The sequence below is a fragment of the Sceloporus occidentalis genome, unplaced genomic scaffold, assembly GCF_023333645.1.
Source record: "Sceloporus occidentalis isolate IW3139 unplaced genomic scaffold, rSceOcc1.0.p SCAF_149, whole genome shotgun sequence".
In the NCBI taxonomy this organism is placed as follows: domain Eukaryota; kingdom Metazoa; phylum Chordata; class Lepidosauria; order Squamata; family Phrynosomatidae; genus Sceloporus; species Sceloporus occidentalis.
Window position 1 is genome coordinate 509,611 of NW_028317129.1, and position 23,653 is coordinate 533,263.

Consider the following 23,653-nt stretch of genomic DNA (forward strand, 5'->3'; position numbering starts at 1 on the left):
TATATAGCGCCAAGAATTTACACAGCGCTTAATACAATACATATATTCAAGGGGTATTACAAGACGAGAATTGACAGACTGAGACAAACCGATACATTAGGTGGAGAGAGCCCTGCTCGCAACCTTACAATCTTGAGAAGGAATAAAGTTTCCTTGTACGAAATTATGAGAGGTTTGGTGGATAAATTGGGTCAAAAATTGCTTCAGGAAAATACATTGCCTTGAAAAATATTAAATTACTACTATGATGTACATTTCACAATTTTAACAGGTTATATGTGCTATCAAATTGAATTCTCAGTTCGAGCGCCAAAATAACCGGTTAAAATTGTGAAACGTACATTGTAGCTTAAAAAAGAAGGACATTTGATCGGAGCCTTTGTGTGTGCGCCTGTACACATACATTGCTCCATTTACAGGTTTAACTGAAAACATTTTATTGCCTACAATCAAGACCTACTGCAGCGACAGAGCAAGGTCTGCACAATGCAGAGCACACAGCGCTCTGGTAAATATTCAGATAGAAAGAAAAGCACATTGCCTGAGCAAAGAGCACAATGTTGCCTACACATGTTCCTCCATGTGAAACCAGAATTTTGTGATAATGAAGTCAATGACATTCATTTGCTATTGAAAAAAGTCATTTGTATATCCTTCTTTAACCCCTTAATGACAAAGCCCAGGCTCAAAATGCATTGTTTTCAATGGGTTTAGGAACCGCCCATTGTCCTTAAGGGGTTAAAAAAAAACCAAAAAAAACTGTCTTATCCAACTAAACAGAGCATACTTCAACTCTCTGAAGCAAAGTCACAGCTAGGAGAAGGACACAAAAAAAATAATTCCTAAAAAACTCAAAAAACTTCTATTTGCTGTCACTTTTGTGACCTATTGAGGCAGACAGCTGGGATAGGACATCATAATCATGCACTTTGCTTCAGCATGTCACAAGGAGGCCACTTGGGAGCTGTGATCGAGGGCTTTATTATTTTAACAGAATGCAGGAGATAATGCAAGATGCGTGAAAACTTTTGATCCTTCCGTTCACATTAAAGAAAGTTACGCTGTGCAATCTGTCCGCTCTCGATGGAAAGAAAACACCTTATAAAACAAGTAATAAAAAAACTGAACCCAAAATACCTCTGCTATTAAGACTGTAAGAAAAAAAAATATGAAAAGTGATCTAATGTCTTTCCTCCAAGTCCCTTAGAATTAACTAACTCTTTAACGAAAAAAACCCAACTAATTTGATGATAAACTTGGGTTGGGATACGGTAACGTGGCAGATATAACTTGTTTTCACTGCATTCAGTGTGTTCTTCTTACACCTTACCATTTATCCAAAATGTAAAAAGACACTCCTTAGTATGACATACATTCATAGGCTGTCAAAGCATTTCCCTCTATCATCAGAGTTCAAGGAGCTTGACGGATTTCCTTAGAATTAGAGCAATGCTATAAAAATTAAAAAAAAATATCTTGCCAGACAGTCTTTGATGTATAGATAAAAAATGAATATTATCTGTCAATTAAGTATTTTAAGCAGAATTTAGCCCCTTAAGGACACAAGCCGTAAATGAATTTATTGATGTGTGTGTTCAACGCTAATTTTCCTCATTCTCATGTACAGAAAGGACAGGTGGGGCTTTATTTAAAATTCATGAATTTCATATAAAACTTAGTGACAAAAGAAAATCTAAAAATCTTTTAAAAAAAATCTAATTTTATATTACTAATACTATAAGGTATACAACTAACGCTAACAATTCCAGGATTCCTAGGATATTCATCCGTCAACCTTACAGGAAAATTCTCTATTAACATCCTCTATAAACATAGGTCTGCACACATCCAATCTATCTTCTCAATACCAATAAGAAGATCTTCAAGGCAAGTGTTGATCAAGATCATCACCAGAGTGGAATGTAATGTAATCATGTATGTGCCTTTCCTCGATCAGAACTGTCCAGATGAAACCGCTTGACCACAAGCATCTAGGATAGAGTAATATGAAACAAACGCGTATCTGGAATACACTGCTAGGTGATTTCCTTCATAGCTATTGTAAGCACCTGCTTCTTACTCTAATCTCAAACTATGTGCAGTCTGCCATGCAGAACAGACACGCTCAACTGAGCTCTAGACAGTACTGGCCATAACATTAAATGGTCCTCCAAAATCAAACTTCGCACAAGAGCAATTATGCACTCGATGATTAGATCAATCAGAAACGTAACATTCTCAACTGGCCAAATAATTCCATTAGCCAGTCTTTCTTTGAAATAGAAGTATTCAGCACTTATTACAGGACAAGACATCGCTACTTACACAACAGTCAAGGAAATCTCTTGCTTTTTGACAAGACATATATATTAAATAATAAATAAAAGCAGGCCAAAACTGAGATCAAATCGGCAAAGTACAAGATTTGCTTTCATAAAAGATGTCTGATGCCTCCAACATACTTATCTTTAAACATAACTGATCTCGTGAAACTCGAGCTCGGCTGGAAACGGATTTCAAAAGGCATTGCTTTCCGGTTTTCAGTAGAAACTAGTGCAGCTTCTAGATCAGAAATGTATTGTCAAGGACGATCACAAAGCATCAACGTATCAATTTTCAAAACTGCTACTGAATAAACTGGTTTTCAGACTCCTAGGAAATGATATCCCCTTGGAGAAACAAATTAGAATTTTTAGTATACACAATGAATATTTAATTTATAGAAACTTATATATTTATTGATGCTACTAATTTATCTGCATTATTTAGGACGGTCTACACCATGTCTGCTGAAAAAATTGTTTCTAATACCCACACTGACCAAAGACCTTCTGATGCACCTACAGGTATCTCGCTTATAAACTAAAACAATGATACTGCGCTCAAAGGTCAAAAGCAAAAGAAAGAAAAAGGAATTAGTTACCATTAACTCGCACCATCCACACCCACGCGGCTGACACCGGTCTGCAAGGCAATCTTACTGTAGCAAGTGGCCAACCTGCCATGCACCACAGACCTTGCTTTGTGCACTACTATATGCTCTACTACACTATATGGATAAAAGTATTGGGACATACCTCTTGATTATGGAAATCAGGGTTTGGGCTGGACCCAGTGAAGAAAAATCCTAATGCTTCAGCGTACCAAGACATTTTGGACAATGCTATGCTTCAAACTTTGTGGGAACAGTTTGGGGAAATCCCTTTTCTATTCCAGCATGAGACTGTACCCCGGAGCACTAAGCAAGGTCCATAAATACATGGTTAGATGAGCTTGGTGTGAAAGAACTTGACTGGCCGGCACAGAGCCCCCTGACCTCAACCCCACTGAACACCTAAGGATGAACTGGAAGGGAGATTATGAGCCAGGCCTTCTTGCCCTACATCAGTGCCTGACCTCACAAATGCCCTACTGGGTGAATGTGCAAAAATTCTAGGGCTGCAACTAACGATTATTTTCATAATCGATTAGTTGGCCGATTATTTTTTCGATTAATCGATTAATCGGATAAAAAAAATGAATGTAAATTTTTCATTTATTTAAAATAATGTAATAAACAAATTATATTAAATACAAACAGCATAATAAAAAAACTTTGATAAAATGCATTTCTTGCCTTTATTTCGCAACCAGCCCCCCCTAATTTATGCACGTTTGAGCCCAGGCTTGCCACGCTGCCTCCCAGACATGCCACTCCACGCTGCCTCCCACATATTCCACTCCACGCTGCCTCCCACATATTCCACTCCACGCTGCCTCCCACATATGCCACTCCACGCTGCCTCCCACATATGCCACTCCACGCTGCCTCCCACATATGCCACTCCACGCTGCCTCCCACATATGCCACTCCACGCTGCCTCCCACATATGCCACTGTGCCTGATACACCTTATACCCCGATACACCACTCCATCCTCCCCAGACATGCCACACTGCCTCCCAGACATGCCACACTGCCCTCCCCACATATGCCACTCCACTCTACCCCCAGATAAGCCACTCCACTCTACCCCCAGATATGCCACTGTGGCCCCAGATCTGCCTTATACACCCTGATACACCACTCTGTCCTCCCCAGGCATGCCACACTGCCCTCCCCACATATGCCTTATATACCCTATATGCCTTATACCCCCAGATATGTCACTCCATCCTCCCCAGATATGCCTTATACCCCCCCGATATCTCATAGTCCCCTCATAGAGTCACAGACCATACTTTTATAAATAAGTACTGGGTTAATCTTCACTGCCCCCAGGATTTAGATTCCCCTTAGTTTGCCCCCCTTTATCTCTAACTGCACCTTAAGTTAACTTTAATAAATTAATAAAATTAACCCTCAGTCCTCATCATTAAATTAACCCTAAACACCCCATTAACCATAACTGCCCCTAAATTAACCCTAAAGACCCCATGAACCACAACAGCCCCTAAATTAACCCTAAACATACCATTAACCAAAACTGCCTCAAATTAACCCCAAACACCCCATTAACCACAGCTGCTCCTAAATTAACCCTAAACACACCATTAACTATAGCTGCCCCTAAATTAACCCTAAACACCCTATTAACCATAACTGTCCCTAAATTAACCCTAAACACCCCATTAACCATAACTGCCCCTAAATGAACCCTAAACACCCCATTAACCATAACAGCCCCTAAATTAACTCCCACCTCCCCTAACTTTCAGTAGCCCAAATATTAATTTTATACTTACAGTTAGATGAGTGTCACAGCCATGTGGTTCTGGCCTTCTGGGAGAAGGAAGGGGGCGGGGTCAGTTGTCACGGTGATTACAGGGAGGGACTGGTAAGTAGGAGCTGCTGCTGTGAGTCACTGAAACGGTTTATATAATAAGGGGTATTTTTCAGAGCGTTTGCTCTGAAAAAACCCTAATTTAATAATCGATAAAAATCAATTCAACTAATCGATAATGAAATTCGTTGGCAACGATTTTCATTATCGATTATTATCGATTTTATCGATTAGTTGTTGCAGCCATAAAAAATTCCCACAGAAACGCTCCAAAATCTACCCAGAAGAGTGGAAGCTGTGATAGCTGCAAAGGAGGGAGCAACTACATTTTAATGTCTATCTAATTAGAGTGTTAAGTTCATAAAAGTCCCTGTTGGCTGTCCCAATACTTTTGTCCATATAGTGTGTATGTGTATGTATGTATATATTATATATATAATATATACACACACACACACATACACACACACCCCCATCTATATATACACACACACTTTTCTGCCATGTTACCATTGTTGTTATTATTAGTTAACCTATTTATTAATGTTAACCTTATTATTGGCTCTTCATTCTGAGTGCACAACTCTGATTTCCCATGATTTTGACCTTGGACCAAACTCCCCTACTCTCTCAGAGAGCATCAAATTCCGATGAGAGTAAATCTGAGCGATGACATTGCTAATGCCGGAAGGACTACACCAGCATCCAATCTCCCAGGTATGAGAACATACTATGAACCTTAGTAGCTATTTAATATGCACACATATTTTCTGTATTTGCTGTTGTATTTCAATCGTGAGATTTCCAGGGCTCGCAAGGACAGATGAGTTTCATTAGCTCATAAACAAAACCATAATGCATTTTTTGACCACAAGCTTTAAATTAGCATAGAAGTATCAGTGCAGGAGATTAAACAGAAAATAGTGGGATTTCAATTACTGGTAATGAAATTTCAAGTCTTAAAGAATAAATTAAGTATAATTAATTCAAGTAGATGATGTCCAGCGTGGTATCTGGATTAAGTTTGAACATTTTTATAGCTGTACTCTACTGCCACATGATCTCCATGCAAAAAAGAACTTGCTTGGGTTACTATGTCTTGGAAGGATGGCTCTGGGGGAATGGTGTTCCTTTTTTTATAATTATTATTATTATTATTATAATGAATATATTGCTAACTGGACTATAAAACAGGTGCGTGCAATTCCAGTCCTCAATGGCTGCAAGCAGGCCATTATTTTTGCATTTCCCGTTTATGCACGGGGATCTCAATTTTCTTAAAGGTCCTGTTTGCGACCTTCGATGACTAGAGCAATTTAGCCCTGCTATATAGTATTTATATTGGACCGACATTTTATGATTCTTACAATACATACATTCAAAGGGTATTACAAAAGTAGAATCAACTAACAAATACATTAAATAAAGACGGCCCAGCTCACAAGCTTACCCTTCTATATGGCATGGTACTAAAGGTGCTGTTCCATCTGTTCTAATGAATATCATTCCTTTTACTGCAGAATATCGAAATCTTTCATCACATGAAATTTTGCCTCGTCCATAATTTTCATCATGTGGCACAAAAAGCAGGCACTTATAGGTTGCTTCTATGAGATTCCGTAAATTAATTCCTTTGGTTGAGTTTGTTCATTAAATATTTGTAGACGACTTATAGTTTCTACTTCCTGACTTCGCTATGCATTATGAAAAGCCAACCCTGGTAGGTTTCTCCTCTATGAACGTTGGCCCTGTATAATGTACAGTTCCACCAGTGAAGATTATTTTGAAGTAACCATCTCCTATATGTTTACTATGCATTAAAACAATGCCAATCACTTCTTGTCATTGGGGTTTGCTATCACAGTGCATAGCGAAGTTAGTGAGTTGAAAGTACAGGTTTCCTTCAAACTTCTGCTTTAGTGAATAACCTCAATAAAACACACTAAAGGAACCACGCATTATATAGGTTACTTGATTTTTATATACAAGCTCTAGGAAACCATAAGGGCTGTGTCTGGAACGCAGACTGTTCCCTTTTATCACCTTAAGTGAAACAGTGGTACATTCAGTATTTTGCAAGATAATCAAACCTTCTTGAGAACATAATCGAGCCGCACACGTAAATCAATAAAAATTCCGTATGGCTGGCAAATCTAAATATAGGAATCGATACAATGTTAAAGGGAACAGTTTTATTAGGAAGGAAACAGCCCGGTTTTTCATCATAACCTATAAATATTGTCCTTTGATGAATAATATTTTCAAAATACAATCTTTTGCACATAAAAGCAAAATTATCAAAATGAACGCACTGGACAAATAGTCTTTTTACATGCCGTTCCTATTATAATGATTCATATGGGGTTCTCTGACCACTTTTGGTCTGTTGCATTTGCAGTACATTAAGTAAAACGTCTAGACTTTTTACGACCTTTGGGGTCCTGCGTGCCAACAGAAATGCTGTCACTTGATTCATTTGGTTGGGATTAGTTACACTTACGGAAAGAAAATGGATTTAAAGTGGTACCATTTTCTTGCTCCGCCGATTTAAAATGTGAAAATATAAAATTTTATGTAATAATGAATATTTTTGTAGTGACAAATATTCATCAGTAAAGGAATATCCCCAGAATACGTGTAGAGAACACATAAAGAGATACAAACACAGCACTGAAAATCCCTACTCAAAGAGGTCTATTCACTAAACCGAGAATTGTCAGGGGAGTTTGTAAGGGAGTTGTGGTTTCAACTTCACTTCAATATTCATTATGAAGGGACAAAACCGGTCAGTTTGTCCCGCAAGAAAGGCTGAGATGCTCCTGTATAGTGAACAACAGCGGATAAAGAAATCTCACAGATTTAAGTATGCATTATCCGGGACCACCCACGCTCACTGCAGAAGCAGCTCGCTTTTCCATAGTGTACAGTGAAGACAAGGAGCTGAAACTATAACTCTCCTGCTAGTTCTCCTTTAGTGAATAGACCCCAAAGTCTTAATTATACATTATGTAATCTAGATTGTAAGCTTGTTTAAACGGGGCCCTCCTCACCTGTTGTTTCTACAAGTTAAATTGTTATGTTGCATACTACTTGTTAAGGCCTGTCTACCCATTGTACAGCGCTACGGAATTTGATGGCGCTATATAAAACAATGAATAATAATAATGTAGGACAAACCAGTGTGCATCTTCTGCAAGTGCCACGAGAAACCCCTACCTAGATAAACAAGAGAATCCAGATACGTTATGGCATCTATAAGACATAAGAACATTAGGATAATGCATCCCATCGCAGCATTAAACCAAGACCCAACCACTGGAGTGCCAACGTAACCTATATATCAAACAGGCCCCATGCTGTATTATACATTCAGAAGCTACTTTCTTCATTTTTCATTCTTGGGGTGAGATCTGTATCATAGCAAGCCCATGAGATGTAAACCTTCTAAAATAGAAGTTCAATAACTCACTCGGATTTGGTTTCAATCCAGTCAGCTCAGATAATGGAGCCACAAGAAGGTGTGATTAATAGATAGTAACCAGAGAGTCCGGCATGACATGTGAACAGCTTTTAATAGCAAGAATACAGCCATAAATCTCATTCAAATCCTGCAACTTATGTGCAGATGAAGGGCAAATGAGGTTAAGAGCCTGATTTTCAATCTTCATGAAATTTCATTACCACAGTTAGAGTACACAGACTTTCCAAAAAGACAGCAACACAACGGATCTAAACATTTTAAACAAACAAAATTGCTAGATGGGGACTGCCTTCATTCCACCACTTAGCCGTTTCATTAACAGAAGGCAAATCTGCTCTCTGCTAGCCATTTCAGTCCATTTAATGCTGCCACATACGCACCCTTCATAGCATTAGAATATACTAGATTTAGATACAGGTCCATAAACTCTACATGAAATTTTGTTTCAGGATGCTTCCACCTCAACATCCTACCATGCAAGACAGACTGTTGTACCAGACACATCTAGATATCTGGACGCTGTGTTTTGTATTCCCCACCCAGTTGTCCGTGAAATTATATTGGAATCATGTCATTCCTACACCCATGCCAATGATTACGAACGTCAAGTTGGTATTATTCTTATACCCCACCCTGCATTCAATTATGTCAGGAAGCTGTCCCACATTCTGGCCGCTTCTTAGTCATCCACAAGCTCAGAAAGCTTGATATCACACTTATATATTAGAAAGAAAATAAAAAGCACATATAAACATTACATATAATGTTTATTACATGTGCAAAGACTCAGAGGTTTTTTTTATCTTTTTCAGGTTGTATAATGGTACATTTGGGAAATATCTAATATTCTAAAAGTCCCACGCAAATACATTCACTACACACCAAATACAGCTCCTCTGCTTATACAGTCCCTCAAACACGCACTAAAAAGTGCCACATATATGTCAAAGCTTTTCATTGCACAATGCTTCTAATAAATTTTATACACACACACACACACACACACACACACCTTTAATACTTGCTTTATTTATTCGAAAGATGGACATAAATTGTACCATTGTTGGCATATCCATTGCAGGTAGCAGGTGAAGGATCATGCGACCGTCACACACAATCATTTATGGCCAATTTTAAGCCTGTATTTACAATCCCACAACTAATAAGGTGCATTAAAGTGTCCTTTCTCAGTGTGGATTCAGTCAACCGCAGTGTAATATGTTGGTGACCCAATTACATGGTGAAGGATATATGGTTTGTCCTTTACTACATGCAGATGTACCTTGAACGTATTGCAGTATATGGCTAACTCACTTCCATAGCTAGCTATAAACACGCAGGTCTACTTTCTCCTTATGTTATAACGTCAACAGTTTATTAAGAGCACTGAGGTTGAGCAACCAGAGGAATAAATGCAGAAAATTCATGTAGAAATTTAGTATTTTCACATGGGTTCAGTGGACCTAGAACAAAAATGTTACTACATTACATTTAATGTATAGAGTGCCAGAAAACCGTTGTTACAAAAGGGAAGAGAAAAGTAACATTCAACAGCATACAAAAAGGACAACATTAACACGTTAAGACATATGGAGAAGAGGGTCTTGTCCTTGTTATCTTATAATGCTATGACACGTCAATTTTAGGTTACGTGATTAATGGAACTGTGAAGGGTAAATAAATGAATCACGATATCCTATAAAAGCAACAAAACAGCACATCCATAGCAGGAATTTATGCAGTTTAGGACCTTGATCCATTCAGAAAAAAAAAAAAGGAATAGGTGTCTGCAGTAATTTCTATGGATTCGGGATCCTGGGCACATTCCTACAATGCCAATTCATTCTTCCATAGCTCGTCTATTAGCATGCAAGGCCGATAGTTCATCTAACCTAAAAGGACTGGTTGTTCTGCAGAGTTTCAGATATTAACACTCTGTAGGACACGTAAAGGAAAAAAAAAGTAAAAAGGAAGTTATTTACTGGACAATCACATCACTAAGATGTTCACTATAGAGGTCCGCATTCACGTTGCTCGCACACAGCATCTCTGTAGAGTCACATGAATTTACGTCACGTCACATGACTCAGCTCCGTTCCTGCTTCCCCTGGGCTGGACAAGAGAAGAGATGCTGTGTGCGAGCAGGGAGCAGCCTTGCGGGAGTGCACGGGAAATCTGCATTTCAGGTAAGGGGGTGGAGGAGTTTGTATGAAAGAGTATGCGTGATTGAGGGAATTAATGAGTATCTGTGAATGATTAGTATTCGTGACTTCTGCCGGAGCTTCTATGATGGAGGCAGAGCGGCATATGTTTGCGGGAGCGGGCAGGATTGGACACATGTTGCGGGAGCGGGTGGTAATGGTCAGAAATTCAGCGGGAGCGGTGGGATTAAGAATACAGTCCCGCACAGGGCTTTAGTTCACTATACAATAAACTATTCATCTGCTGCATTTAGTTTTGGACTACGAGAATCCAGCTCCAGCAAAGACGGGTTTGGTCCAATATAGTTAAACAAGTGGGAATCTCAACGATTTAACAAAGTATTTTTCAGAGCCAACACCGTCTCACAAAAGAACGTCCGTGGGCTGGTGTGTCACAATGTATGGTTGAACCGATTAAATGTTTCATCTCACTGTTAAGCGAAGAAACCCCAAGGTGTCCTTTACACTGCAGTATAGCGTGGAGCCTGCAACGGGGGCCGTGTACAGAGGTGTCACAATCTCAGAAGTATTGAAAAGTGTCAGTATTCTGAGACAGAACACTTTGCAACAGATCTGGCTTGTTCGTGACACTTGTGACAAAATTAGGTCTAAATTAAAAGCTGTAAAAGCATGCTATAAAATGTAGCACTTACTACAAATAAGCATTCATTGAGACTATGCTCCAAAGAAGAAGAAAAGGGAAAAAAATAAACTATATTATATATATGTACAACAGTTGGTTAATGCTACGGAATTGCAGAAAAATAATAGATGCAAGGATTATCTCCGTGGAAAGCACAGGAGAGAAAAGAAAATCAAAACTCTCTATTTGGACTGGTATTGTTCCACAACACACAGGGCTGTCACTTATGGTTCCTATAGGTACATCTTCCCTTCACATATACCACCTCTGGGCTGGCTTGGAAACTTGAGATGAACTGAGAAGGTATACATCTAATGATAGGAAAATGTCTGGTGTGCTTACTAGGGGCCAAGATCTGATTTTGAGTAAGTTGCTATATTTCCTTCTCACAATCCGATGGAGAGAAAAAACTGTTACTTTACCCTCCAAGTGAGTAGTTTTTTTGTTACTTTCTACTTTTTATTTTATTTCTGTTTGGTGTAAATAATCGGTTCATCATATGTTTTTGTGACCATTGTTTTCTTCATAATAAATATTTCTTTATTAAGTACCGCCTTTGTCTAGTAAGGAATAATAGATACTGTGTTAACGCATATTTTGTAGGGTCTTGGTCTAATTTGCCTGGGAGATCAAGGCACGCTTATAAAATTGTCTTGGTGATGGCAGCGTTTTGATATTAGTTGTATCAGATGGTTCTGGTGGTGAAAGGGTTAAAATTCATGAGCACGCTTGGAGTGGGGTGCAACAGTGACAATTCCCATAATTCATTTGTTATATATATAGCAATTACTGTGTCCACGTAAGAAGGTTTTCTTTTGTCTTATTATCAGCATCAATGTAAACCTAAACTTATGCTATGCCTGTCGCATATGTTTGGTGGAACAGTGGATTGAGTCAAACATATTATTCAACTCATTCGGATGTGATCTGAAAGACATTCATTTTACGGTCAATAATTAGGGTTATTTTACTAGATAACGGGCCCGCTATAAGGTTTCAGTCTCTTAGGTTCTTGGAAGCTGGTCTGCAGAACATGCAAGTGAAGCCGTTTGAGATCTGGCCAACGCACAAAGCTGGCTGCAACATGCTTGCATACGCATCATCGTAGGGAAAGCCATCAGGCACGGAAATACTTCCACAAATCTTTGTTACTTTTGCTGAACCTAGAATAAAACGTAGCCTTAGAAATAACCAAGAGTGCATGGGAGTGAGGGTTCTGTTCTGTCCCATGTCATGCTGTGTGAAGAATAAGTATGTAAAGAATAAAAAAAAAACAGTCATATGTCCTGAAGAGTCCATTCATAAACGAGTCTATTATTAGACAGCCTTATACTGAATTCACTGCAAAATGTGTACTACAAGTCTACTAATGATTTGATTTATGTTCACATAAGGACATCTATCTCTGCACTTAATAAGGGTCCCATTTTTTCTATGGTGCGTCACTGACAGCCCCTTGTGGTGAACCCGACTGGCCCGTAATTCTTATTCATCTTTACAAAATAAAAGATATAGCAGTGGTCGACCTCACAACTGATATGTGGGGCTGCTCATTTTTTTCTTTGATTAGTGGAGATTTTGCCACAAAAATTGTCTGAAAAGGAGTGTGCCACCCACCACTAAATAATCGTTATGGTATGCGTAGGGAGAACCTGAATTGGGAAGACACCGAGTTTCAGGTCTTGATACAACCTCTTTGCAAACTACTGAAATTTACTGGACAAATTGATAACTGACAGGGGGTTGGTTTTCTTTGGAAATACAGGGACCCTGAACCATCATATGAATTATTTGCACATCACAGCTTTGTGCAGTCCACACAGTTGGCATCTTACCGGTAGATACTATAGTTTACATTCTTACCATACTGTATTAGCATAAGTGTTTTGTCTTTAAACACACGTGAAATATTGCAAGAAACAAATACATGTTACAAAGCAGAATACCCAAAGATTTTGTCATTAATACATCGCTCATCCGTTCTCCCTAGAACAACAAGAGGAAAAGTCAGCGGCTTTGTTTAGCGGCCGTCCCCTACCAAGGGGTGTGCGGAAAACCACCTTTTATGGTTGTGTTGTATAAATATCTTGATTATTTAGTTTGTTGATGCCACATTTCAATTATTTTGTGCTGTTTTATTGGTTTCCGATTGAATGCTGTGGTACACTCCGTACGGGTAGTTGTCTACTTATTTAGCAGAGAATGCTGATGCAGAAACCTATATTACTTTTTTCCCACAATGTTCCTGAATACAACCACCTGCACTCCTGTGCTTCTGCCTGGGTGCTTCAAAAGACTGGTCCCAAAGAACCGAAGGGTAACGGCACCAATGGCCAGAGATATCTGCTACAGGCTCCTTGTTCCTGTTACAACGACGTCTACTAACACGACAACATCCTTCTAATTAGGCACTTCAAGATAGATTTTGACAACAAAGCAATAATAGATAAATCAATGGAATAAGAGAAACAACCTTTAACAGGACATGTTGGCGCACCGCACAAACCTCAATTTCACCCTAAAACTACTTATTTTAATAACGTCCTGGGATGGGTTCTTGAATATAAAACATCAATACACCTCACTGTGTTATTTATGGTTTCAGGCATATAAAAACAACAAAGTGACATATTCCATATCGTTGTAACAATGTAGCACAACACGAAGCGATTTAAACCCATTCGGATTTGTGAATTGATGCAGAAATTCAATGCATTTTAATGCACTTTGCTCAAGACACCAACACGATCATCATAAAAAGAATGGCGTGTACGTTTATGGTAAGCATGGAAAATTGCTAGAAACAAAATTCAGAAACACCACCGTTTTTGGCATAAGAAACTAATTACTTTTTTAAGTCTAATTATGTTAATTGTGTGAAATAACAAGGAACCGGTACATTTTGGTTAGCTTGTACTACTATGCACTCTCTAGCAGGGCCAAGCTGGCCACTGGACCCACACTGGTTTACCCAGCTCTAGATATGGCATTCAAAACTTGTGTGACTACACAGCTGTAATAGCATACAGCCAGGCCACAAAGAGTACCGAGTTTCTCATAAGAATGAGCTTTTTAACTACCTACCGTGGCTCTGACAGCCACATTCTGATGAGCTTGCGCTCATCTGTGAAGAACATGAAACATGAGCTGCAGTGGGTATCAGCAATGGAAAGCAGCTCAAAACAACAGGAAGCCTTTGTCTAATACGCAATAGCTCTACATGAGCATTCAACTAATCCCGTTTCCTGCACCAGTTGTACGACATGATAAAATGATTTAAAATGCGGTTATCGGGCGGCTAATCAGTATAGGTGGTCGGTTTCATGCTGGGAACTATCCTAAAGTCTGCAATGGCTTGATAAAATGATACTTACGCATTACAATAAGGTCTACTAAAAAGAGGTGTGAGAGAGAGAGAGAGAACATCTTTTCTCAATTTGAAAAAGGATAGTAGATGTTTGGCTCCTGAATGGACACTTGTGTAACCGATAAAGGCAGTAGGATTTATTCACTAAAGCAGGGGTTGAATAAAGTTTGTAGGAGAGTTGTGGTGTCCAACTCCCTAAATACCCTGCATTATAAAGCTCCATCCCTGGCAAATTTCTCGAACAGAGTTGGCCTTTCATAGTGTTAAATGAAGTCAGTGAGTTGAAATTGCAATTCTCCCTCCAACTAATGAATAAACTGCTAACATAATTAAGGTCACACCTATGAGTCTGTCCTATGACAGCAGTTTTGTGCCAATATAACATCACCATATTGGCACACCATGAGTCTCATATAGAACATTTTGGGCGCTGCACGGCACTCGCAGCTAGGCAGGGCACACAGCAACAAAGCAGAGTGTTCTTTGCTGCATTAAAAAGTAAACCATTTTATATTAGTCATGGCAAATGATGAGTCAAATATGTAAATAGAATGTCTAAAGAAAGTACCTTCCACCCTAAAAAAACCCAATATATAACTTATGCATTAAATAAGGAGAAGATTCATTGCTGGAGAACATATAGCAAAAAAATGGTCTTTGACGAAATGTGTCTGAAGACCATTGGAAACCAAGAGGTTAAAGCAGATATTTTCTGAAGAAAGACAAAAAAAGACGTAACGAAAGCAAGAAATCACCCGTTGTCCATATATGTTTTGCAGAACAGGTAGATCAATCCATTAGGGACTTTTTAGAGCTTTGTTGACGTTAGGAGAGTGCGCCACTGGGGTATGGCAGAGAATTCTGCCGGTTAAATCCATACCAAGTCTTACTCGGCACACGGAGCAAAACAGTGGAGTTACGCTTGTGCCTCTAGTGAGTACAGAGTACGACAATTTTTGCATTTGCCTTACTTAGCAGCATACCAGAAGAGGTTAACATCTACATATACCATAACCATTATGTCATCTTTGCCGTGGGCTACAAGAAAAGCAAGGTGACTTTTTATTGGTTTTAATACAGATAAACGAGGCGAAAACAAATCAAAAACGCTGGTGGCAAGAAACACTCCTACTTTCTTTGTTCATCATAGTACTTTAAAATAATAATGTAACACAGGGGGTGGAAAGTTGTTAAATTGCCTATAGTGTGTGTAATATATATATATATATATATACATACATACACACACACACATATATTGATTAAAAATAAATTTAAAAATGGTAAAAATATTTCAATAAAAAGGTTCTAGTATTCTTTAAGGCATTGTGGATGTTGTCCATGTTTTAACATTAAATAATGTAGATTATATTATCAATGATCTTTAAATCTTTAGGGAATTCCAGCCCATTGGGACAGTGATTCACAAACAAAACCTGCATTACCCAGCGAATCCCAAAGCACAATTTACCGTTTTGAAACAATGTTATGTATGTTTTGTAACACATACGCATTGTGTGTTTAAATGTCAAAGGCACTTGTAAAGATTGTGCCCTAAATAAAAGTATGTGATCAAAAACGATTTCAAAAGGAATGAATCAATTAAACAGTCTAACCTGCGCAGCCGCCTTTGGATGGTAATTGCCGGCTTTGGGGAGCACACACCCGTAATCCGAGTCCCAGTGAACATTGCAAATATAACTCAATGATCAGCCATAACATTATGACCTCTTGACAGGTGAAGCGAATAACACTGATAATCTCATTATCATGGCACAACTGTCAGTGGGTGGGATATATAAGGCAGCAGGTGAACATTTCTTCCTCAAAGTTGACGTGTTAGAAGCAGGAAAATGGGCAAGCGTAAGGATCTGAGCGTCTTTGACAAGAGACAAATTGTGATGGCTACACAACTGGGTCAGAGAATCTCCAAAACTGCAGCTCTTGTGGGGTGTTGTCCGGTCTGCAGTGGTCCGTACCTATCAAAAGTGGTCCAAGGAAGGAAAAGCGGTGAACCGTTGACTCATGGGTGGCCAAGTCTCATTGATTCACATGGGGGGCTGGCCTGTGTGGTGAAATCCGACAGACGAGCTACTGTAGCTCAAATCGCTAACAAGTTAACGCTGGTTCTGATAGAAAGGTGTCAGAACACAGTGCATCTCAGTTTGTTGCGTAGTGGAGTCCATGCCTTGGGACATGGGTCAGGGCTGTTTCGGCGGCAAAAGGGGGAACTATACATTATTAGGCACGTGGTCATAATGTTATGGCTGATAGGAGTAAACACCTATGCTACAGGTCTCTTTCACCAACCTCCACTGTTACAATATGACTAACCTTTGATAGAAAAATTTCACTGGCTGAAATATCAAGAAGAATAAAAAAGCATACAGTAACCTTTTTATTCGTGGGAGAGAGAGCTAGGTTAATTAAACCCAAAGTGTTCATTTTCAACTAATTGCTACAGCTTGTGCCATGGAAAGTCAAGAAGAGAGACTTTATGTGTAGCATTGAAGATATAGAATAACACTCCACACCATGAAATCCAACCTCAGCCATGTCATTAAGAAGTCTGGAATTGGCTGGGTGAGGTCATGTACTTTTTTGTTATTATAAATAATATATACATAATATTATAAATAATATATACATACATGTCTAATTTAACAGCCCTACCTTCTTCTTGACTATATGAACATGACCTTGTGCAAATTAACTCCGCCATGGAATGATTCCTGTACTCTGACACATGATAAACTGTAACTAGTACAGTTCAAAGGGAAATAATGAGGAATGTAAATAATCTGTGTGTTTTACACGTGTGCTTGTACCCAGAGCCGGCCTTAGGCGTTGTGGCGCCCTGTGCGGACTACTCCTCTGGCGCCCCCCCTCACTACCCCCCCTCTCTGCCCCTTCAAACTACCCCCCCTCTCTGCCCCTTCAAACTACCCCCCCCATGCCCCTTCAAACTACAGCCCCTCAAACTACCCCTCCCCTCTGCCCCTTCAAACTACCCCTCCCCTCTGCCCCTTCAAACTACACCCCCCTCCCTCTGCCCCTTCAAACTACACCCCCCTCCCTCTGCCCCTTCAAACTACACCCCCCTGCCTCTGCCCCTTCAAACTACACCCCCCTGCCTCTGCCCCTTCAAACTACACCCCCCTGCCTCTGCCCCTTCAAACTACACCCCCCTGCCTCTGCCCCTTCAAACTACACCCCCCTCCCTCTGCCCCTTCAAACTACACCCCCCTCCCTCTGCCCCTTCAAACTACACCCCCCCTCTGCCCCTTCAAACTACACCCCCCCTCTGCCCCTTCAAACTACAACCCCCCCACTTACCTTGTTGCCGGAGTCCTGCGGTGAGAGCGGGAGGCATCCGTCTTCTCGCTCTGCCGCGGTGCCGGCATTTCATGTTGAGAGCCGGAATAGTCCGGCGCTCAACATGAGATGCCGGCACAGCAACGGAGTCACGGAGAGTAAGGGGCGCCTCACCGGGACTTAGATTTAAGGATCGTTTTTTTTTTAAAACTTTATTTAACATGAATGATGTTAAATAAAGTTTTAAAAAAAAACACAAAAAAACAAACCGATGCTTTAATCTAAGTCCCGGTCAGGCGCCCCTGCAACCATGGCGCCCTGTGCCGGCCCTGCTTGTACCTCAAGAACAATCCTTCCCGCTACAAAACACAGTAAATCCTCGCCATTCGCAAATTCAGATTATTCACAAAAATTAAAGTCACCACCGGCGATGCATGTGCAATCACTCACGGACATACACAGCACAGAATCAGCTCACACATCAGCATCGCCAAATTCCTCACCTGGTCCACATAGCAACAGGCAGCACTCAGTCCCCGTATGTTGACAGAGTCTGAGTGTAGGGCTATCACATCAATTCCCGGTGACTGCGAGGGAGCAGAAGCAAACAGGTGCAGGGGTACACAAAATAAGGGGGTGTGTGTGCATCTGTATCTTACTGTGTAGCAGTGGCGTCGCTACAGGGGTTAATCCTTGCCCCCCCTGTTGCCCCCCCGCAATGCGACTTTAAATCCCGTCTTTTTATTTTATGCGGAGGAGAGAGAGTGTGGCCCGCGTAAGATCGGCAGCCAGGGCAACCGAAATTACGCGGGCCGCACCTCGAGCCCTGCTACTTACCTGTGGGAGGGTCTTCTGTACTGCATAGAGGAAGCGGAACCTAGCAGAGTTCACGTGACATCACATGACTCTGCTCCAGTCCTGCTTCCTCTGTGCAGTACCAGAGAACGCAGAGGGAGGCCGCGCCCTCTGCTGAAGTCTGTGAGCGGCATCGGGGAGCTGCAGGTGTTTGAATGAGTATGCGTGATTGAGGGAATGAATCTGTGAATGAATGAATGAGTGTGTGTGTGATAGCATGGATGTGTAAGTGCTGGAACCTAGACATGATGGGACTGTGGTTGCTGTTAGCAATCACACTCCTATCATGCCAAGTCAGCCAGTACATGCTGAAACCTAGCTAGCTGCCCCCCTTGTGTATTGATACTGCCAGCAGTATGGGGTCTACACATCACTTACAGCCACCCTGTACCAGCATGTACTGGCATGATAGGAGTGTGATTGCTAACAGCAAACACAGTCCCATCATGCCTAGGTACCAGCATTTACTGGTTGCCTGGGTATGATAGGAGTGTGATTGCTGTGTGGGCAGTGTGGACGCCAGGGCTGACTTTGGGGTGTGCAACCTGTGTTCTATGCCTGTAACTTAGGGGGTTTTAAATATACCTTTTAATGACGTGTTTTTATGTGAATTCCAGTTGATCTATACCTGCAAAGCTGGGTTTTTGCGTTATTCTGTAGATCCATATCTATATATTTCCATACATTATTTATGTATACCTGCAAATACAGTGTTTGGATGTCTTATTCAGTTGATTAATACCTGCAATGCTGTTTCCATGTATTTATTTGATCTATACCAGCAATGCTACGTTTCACATACTATTGTATACCTGAAAATACAGGATGTGTATGTCTGAATATGTTTATTTGATATATACCTTCAGTGCTGAGATCACAAGTGAATTTCAGTTGATCTATACATGCAAAGCTTGGTTTGTGTGTTAATGTGTTGATCTATACCTGCTATCGGCAACTGGGGCTAATAATATATATGGGCAGCAGGGGCATCAATACACAAGGGGCAAAAACACTAAGGGGGGTATAAACGACAATGCAGTGTGAAAAATCCATTCTGATGTAGAAGTCTGTGACGTAGATTGTGTCCTGCTGTTTGTGTGTTTTTGGTTATCAGTGTAGCAGAGCCTGTCCTCGGGTGTGTGTATAGGTGTTGGTGTGGCAGATCCTGTCCTGGTGTGTGTTTGGGTGTTGGTGTGGCAGAGCATGTCCTGGTGTGTGTGTGTTCGGTTGTGTGTCAGAGCCTGTCCTGCTGTGTGTGTGTTTGGATGTGGGTGTGGCAGAGCCTGCCCTGATGTGTGTGGGTGTCTGTGTGGCAGAGCCTGTCCTGGCGTGTGTGTGTGTATGTTTGGTTGTCGGTGTGGCAGAGCCTGTGTTGGTGTGTGTGTTTGGTCATCTGTTTCCTGGCACTTAACTTACAGTAGGAATTATTTAATTTATATTTATCCAGAGATAAAATGCCCTCCTGAAATCATTTAGTGGAAAAGTTATTTATTGTGTTATAATATTTATTTCAAGGATTAGTCGCACTCAATTGTGGCTTCAGGCTTCCCACGTTGAATGATCAAGTATTATTTTAACCCAATAACAAAAGTATAATTCCATAGCACATTACTTTTGGAAATTATGAATGCCCCCCCAGTTTGACTGTGGTATCTTGTGTGCCCCCCCCTATATATTGTTTCGAGAGTCGCCACTGCTGTGTAGGTATTGCATATTAGCATGTGTTAGTGAATTACTGTGTAAGTGTGTTAGTATGTATGTGTGTGTAAGTATGTGTATACTGCATAAACTTTGTGCATATCTATCTAATATATATATATATATATATATATATATATATATATATATATATTAAATAAGGTGTATTTAATCAAACACATAAAACAAGATTATGTATTGAGCGGTTGATAAGTAGGAACTTAACCCTGTATTTCCCCTTGGAGCAATGGTTCAGCATTCACTAATTCCATATTTCCTGACGCTTTATAGAACACTACTACAGTGAATAACGTGAATGTACTGTACTGCTGTCACCTTTACACAGAAGGCTAAAAGAAGTCATAACTTACACAGTTCAAAGGTTGGGCATTTCACAATATTTATTCTTGTGACACCTGTTGGCTATTGTAACTCATATCTATACCAATAGAATTGAAATACTAATACAGTCTACGGCTTCAAAGTGCTATTCTTTGGGAGTGGTCTAGATGCGGAATACTTTAGCGTAAGGCGTTGCCAAGTTTTGAGAACGTGCGGGACACGTAATCCTGACCAAGGTCTGAATCAAAAGAGGCAGACTAGATGAGCTGAATGATTCATGTTCCTATGAGATGTTTTATGTCAAGCAAATTTGGTGGCTGTTACCTAGCTGTGATGCAACTGCACACATAACTGCCCCAGTGGTGGAAATATCTCAATCGGACAGAGCTATTATGTCCCTTAATGGTCACACCTTGTAATGTTCTGCTTTATAACGTCAATTCTCTTGAGGCGAGTTAAAGTTCTATGAACTGTGCTTTTATGAAACCACTGGTTTGTACTGAAGCCAACACTGAAATGCTACATTAGCAAACAAAACATCATTTTAACACGGTGCTTGACGTGTTGCTATTACTGGATAAAAAAAAACGTTTCAAGTTGGATATTGGCCATTTGTATGTCTTCCAGACAAACCCCAACTCCTCATTATACCGTCTATGGAAAACATTAGAAAGGCTTAGTTTTAATCAACCAGACACTCTTACTAATGAAAGTTTACGGAGGAAGGGACTTCATTAGCATTACCGTAAAGAATCAACTCAGCGTGGTGATTGAGCGGGGAAAGTCACCCAAAATATCACATGACTGACAACAATGGCGGCCTCCGGGTCTGCAGATAAAGGAGGTTTATGTCAGGGCTATCCTACATTACTCTATATGGTTCTGGATTTTACATTTAAAGGGAAAAATATTGTTTGCGCCACTTTGTAAAATGTTAAAAAGGAGCCGGCAACGGCCACATTCTAAACTTAATTAAAATATTCCAAATGTGCTTTAAAGAACTAAACGACGACAGGAAGTTTTCAAGCGCCATTAAGGCGTCTCAGGCGAACCATCTATAAACTTGGTCACTTTAACACATTTTATGATCTGTTTTACACCAAACGCAATAAAGCACTGGAGCGTTCTATAAAACAACCCCAGAGCAGCGCAACACAGCTATCGAAATCATATATATCTATGTGATGTACTGCCCCATATAGCAAAAGCTCAAACCTCTACGTAAAGAATTGCTCCGTGTAGGGTTAGAGCTATAGTGAATCACACGTTGCACTATTCTTTTTATGGTTTTGTGGTTTCCCATGAAAGCCGTTTGTTCTATTCTCTCCGTGCTTATATAGAACATGGTGTTACCGCTCAGTAAATCAAAGGGTGTTTTGCATGAACAGAGCAAACTTATTTGAAAAAGAATCGAAAACCAGAAAGTTATCGACATCCTTTAAAATAAAATGAAAAATGGTCTACCTGTCCCCAGCAATTATTTAATAGTTTATTAAAAAGCGAATAATGTGGTTAATTAAAAGAGATAATACCAAACACTAAAACAATGCGCCCCTTTTTCTAACGGCCCGACAGGAATTTATTACAATAACATCATAGTCAAATGAACGGGATACAATACCAAACACTAAAACAATGCGCCCCTTTTTCTAACGGCCCGACAGGAATTTATTACAATAACATCATAGTCAAATGAACGGGATACAATACCAGCCCTGAAGCACAAAACCAGGGCTAGAGGCAGCTACAATTGCTCAAGAGTCCTGAGTAAACGGCATGGGGCAATGTCATTAGTAAATAGGACACACTAACCTTAACATACATTATATATCATACATATAAAGCATGTGTTCTAAAGGGGGAAGCGTCCATGGGATCAAAACAAGGGGCCAGCACGTCGGATAGATACGATAATCTGTATAGATACGTTAATCTGTACAGACACATCACCCCTTTAGCTCTCCCAAAGGCGGAGGGGTATCCCCAATAGATCATAGTTGCCGTACCAAAGTGATGTGTGGGGGGGGGGGGGCATTGATATTTATTTATTTTTAAATCACCATAACAACCAGAGCGGCGCCACCCCCTGCACTACTTCCTGTGGTACCGAAAGTAAAGCCAGATACAATGCGAGTCCGTCAGGAGGATTAATTACCCAGAACCCCGCGGGGCAATCGACTCTCGCGGGGCGCACACCCCACCAACCCTCCCCCTTCTCCCGGACACAGTAGTTTAGCCCGTGCTCCTCGCGCTCGGGGGCGCCCGCTACACGCCGCCTCCGTTATGTCAGGCAATGCGCCTTGGGGTCTCGGCGTGAAGCCTAATTAACGCGATTAGTTCAATTAATTAACCTCCCCTTCCACCCCAGTAGACGGAGGGGCCTAGTCCAGCTACTATATATAAACATCTAGCAAGGCCCCTCTGATTGGGAACGGACACCGCAAAAAAAAAAAGGGCTTAAGAAAAAAAAAAAAACCCAACAACCTAGCTATTGCTCCGTGGGGCCCCTCGCGTACCAATGATAAAAGGCAAAACGGAGAATAACGAGACCGGGAGCTGAGTCGGAGACGTCCCGGGGCATGTCGATGCGAATAAGGGGTCAGTCACACAATGGGCTTAAGTGGGTTAATAGGGACTACTTACCCGGATCAGCTGGCTGTGCGGCTCCGTCCGCCCGGAGGACAGGGAAGACCAGAGGATGAGCAGCCCCAAAAAAGTGCCTAATACCAGCAGGCTGCGGAGGAGGAAGCCCGGCTTCAGTCTCATGCTGCTCGGAGAGAGGAGGAAGGCGACACAGCTAATTCCCCGTGTGTTACACGGATATCACACAGCCTGCCCCTGCTCTGTGTGTGTAGCATGCACACTGAACACACACAGCCTCACTACCCCCGGCGAGATCTGTTACTGTACAACACACACACACTGCACACAGCCCGGCGCTGCCAGGTGGAGATGCGCACAACTGGACGTCTCCCGATCACACAATCAC

General features: G+C 40.8%; 1 protein-coding gene across 5 annotated transcripts in view; it reads right to left on the minus strand.

The window, feature by feature from the left end:
• Positions 1-23,430, minus strand: part of LOC149280686 (N-acetylgalactosaminyltransferase 7-like) — a 57,038-nt gene extending 33,608 nt beyond the window's left edge. For 2 of the 5 annotated variants that reach the window (XM_089500174.1, XM_089500176.1), the window contains exons 1-2: positions 23,308-23,430; positions 14,896-14,901 (exon numbers count right to left, since the gene is read on the minus strand). In XM_089500174.1, coding sequence (XP_089356300.1) covers positions 14,896-14,901; positions 23,308-23,430 — 129 coding nt within the window. Of the gene's footprint in view, positions 1-2,017; positions 2,049-14,895; positions 14,902-20,797; positions 20,810-23,307 lie in introns of all 5 variants that reach the window. The other 3 variants (XM_089500179.1, XM_089500178.1, XM_089500177.1) reach the window with 2 other exon arrangements.
• Between the last annotated feature and the right edge of the window lie 223 nt (positions 23,431-23,653).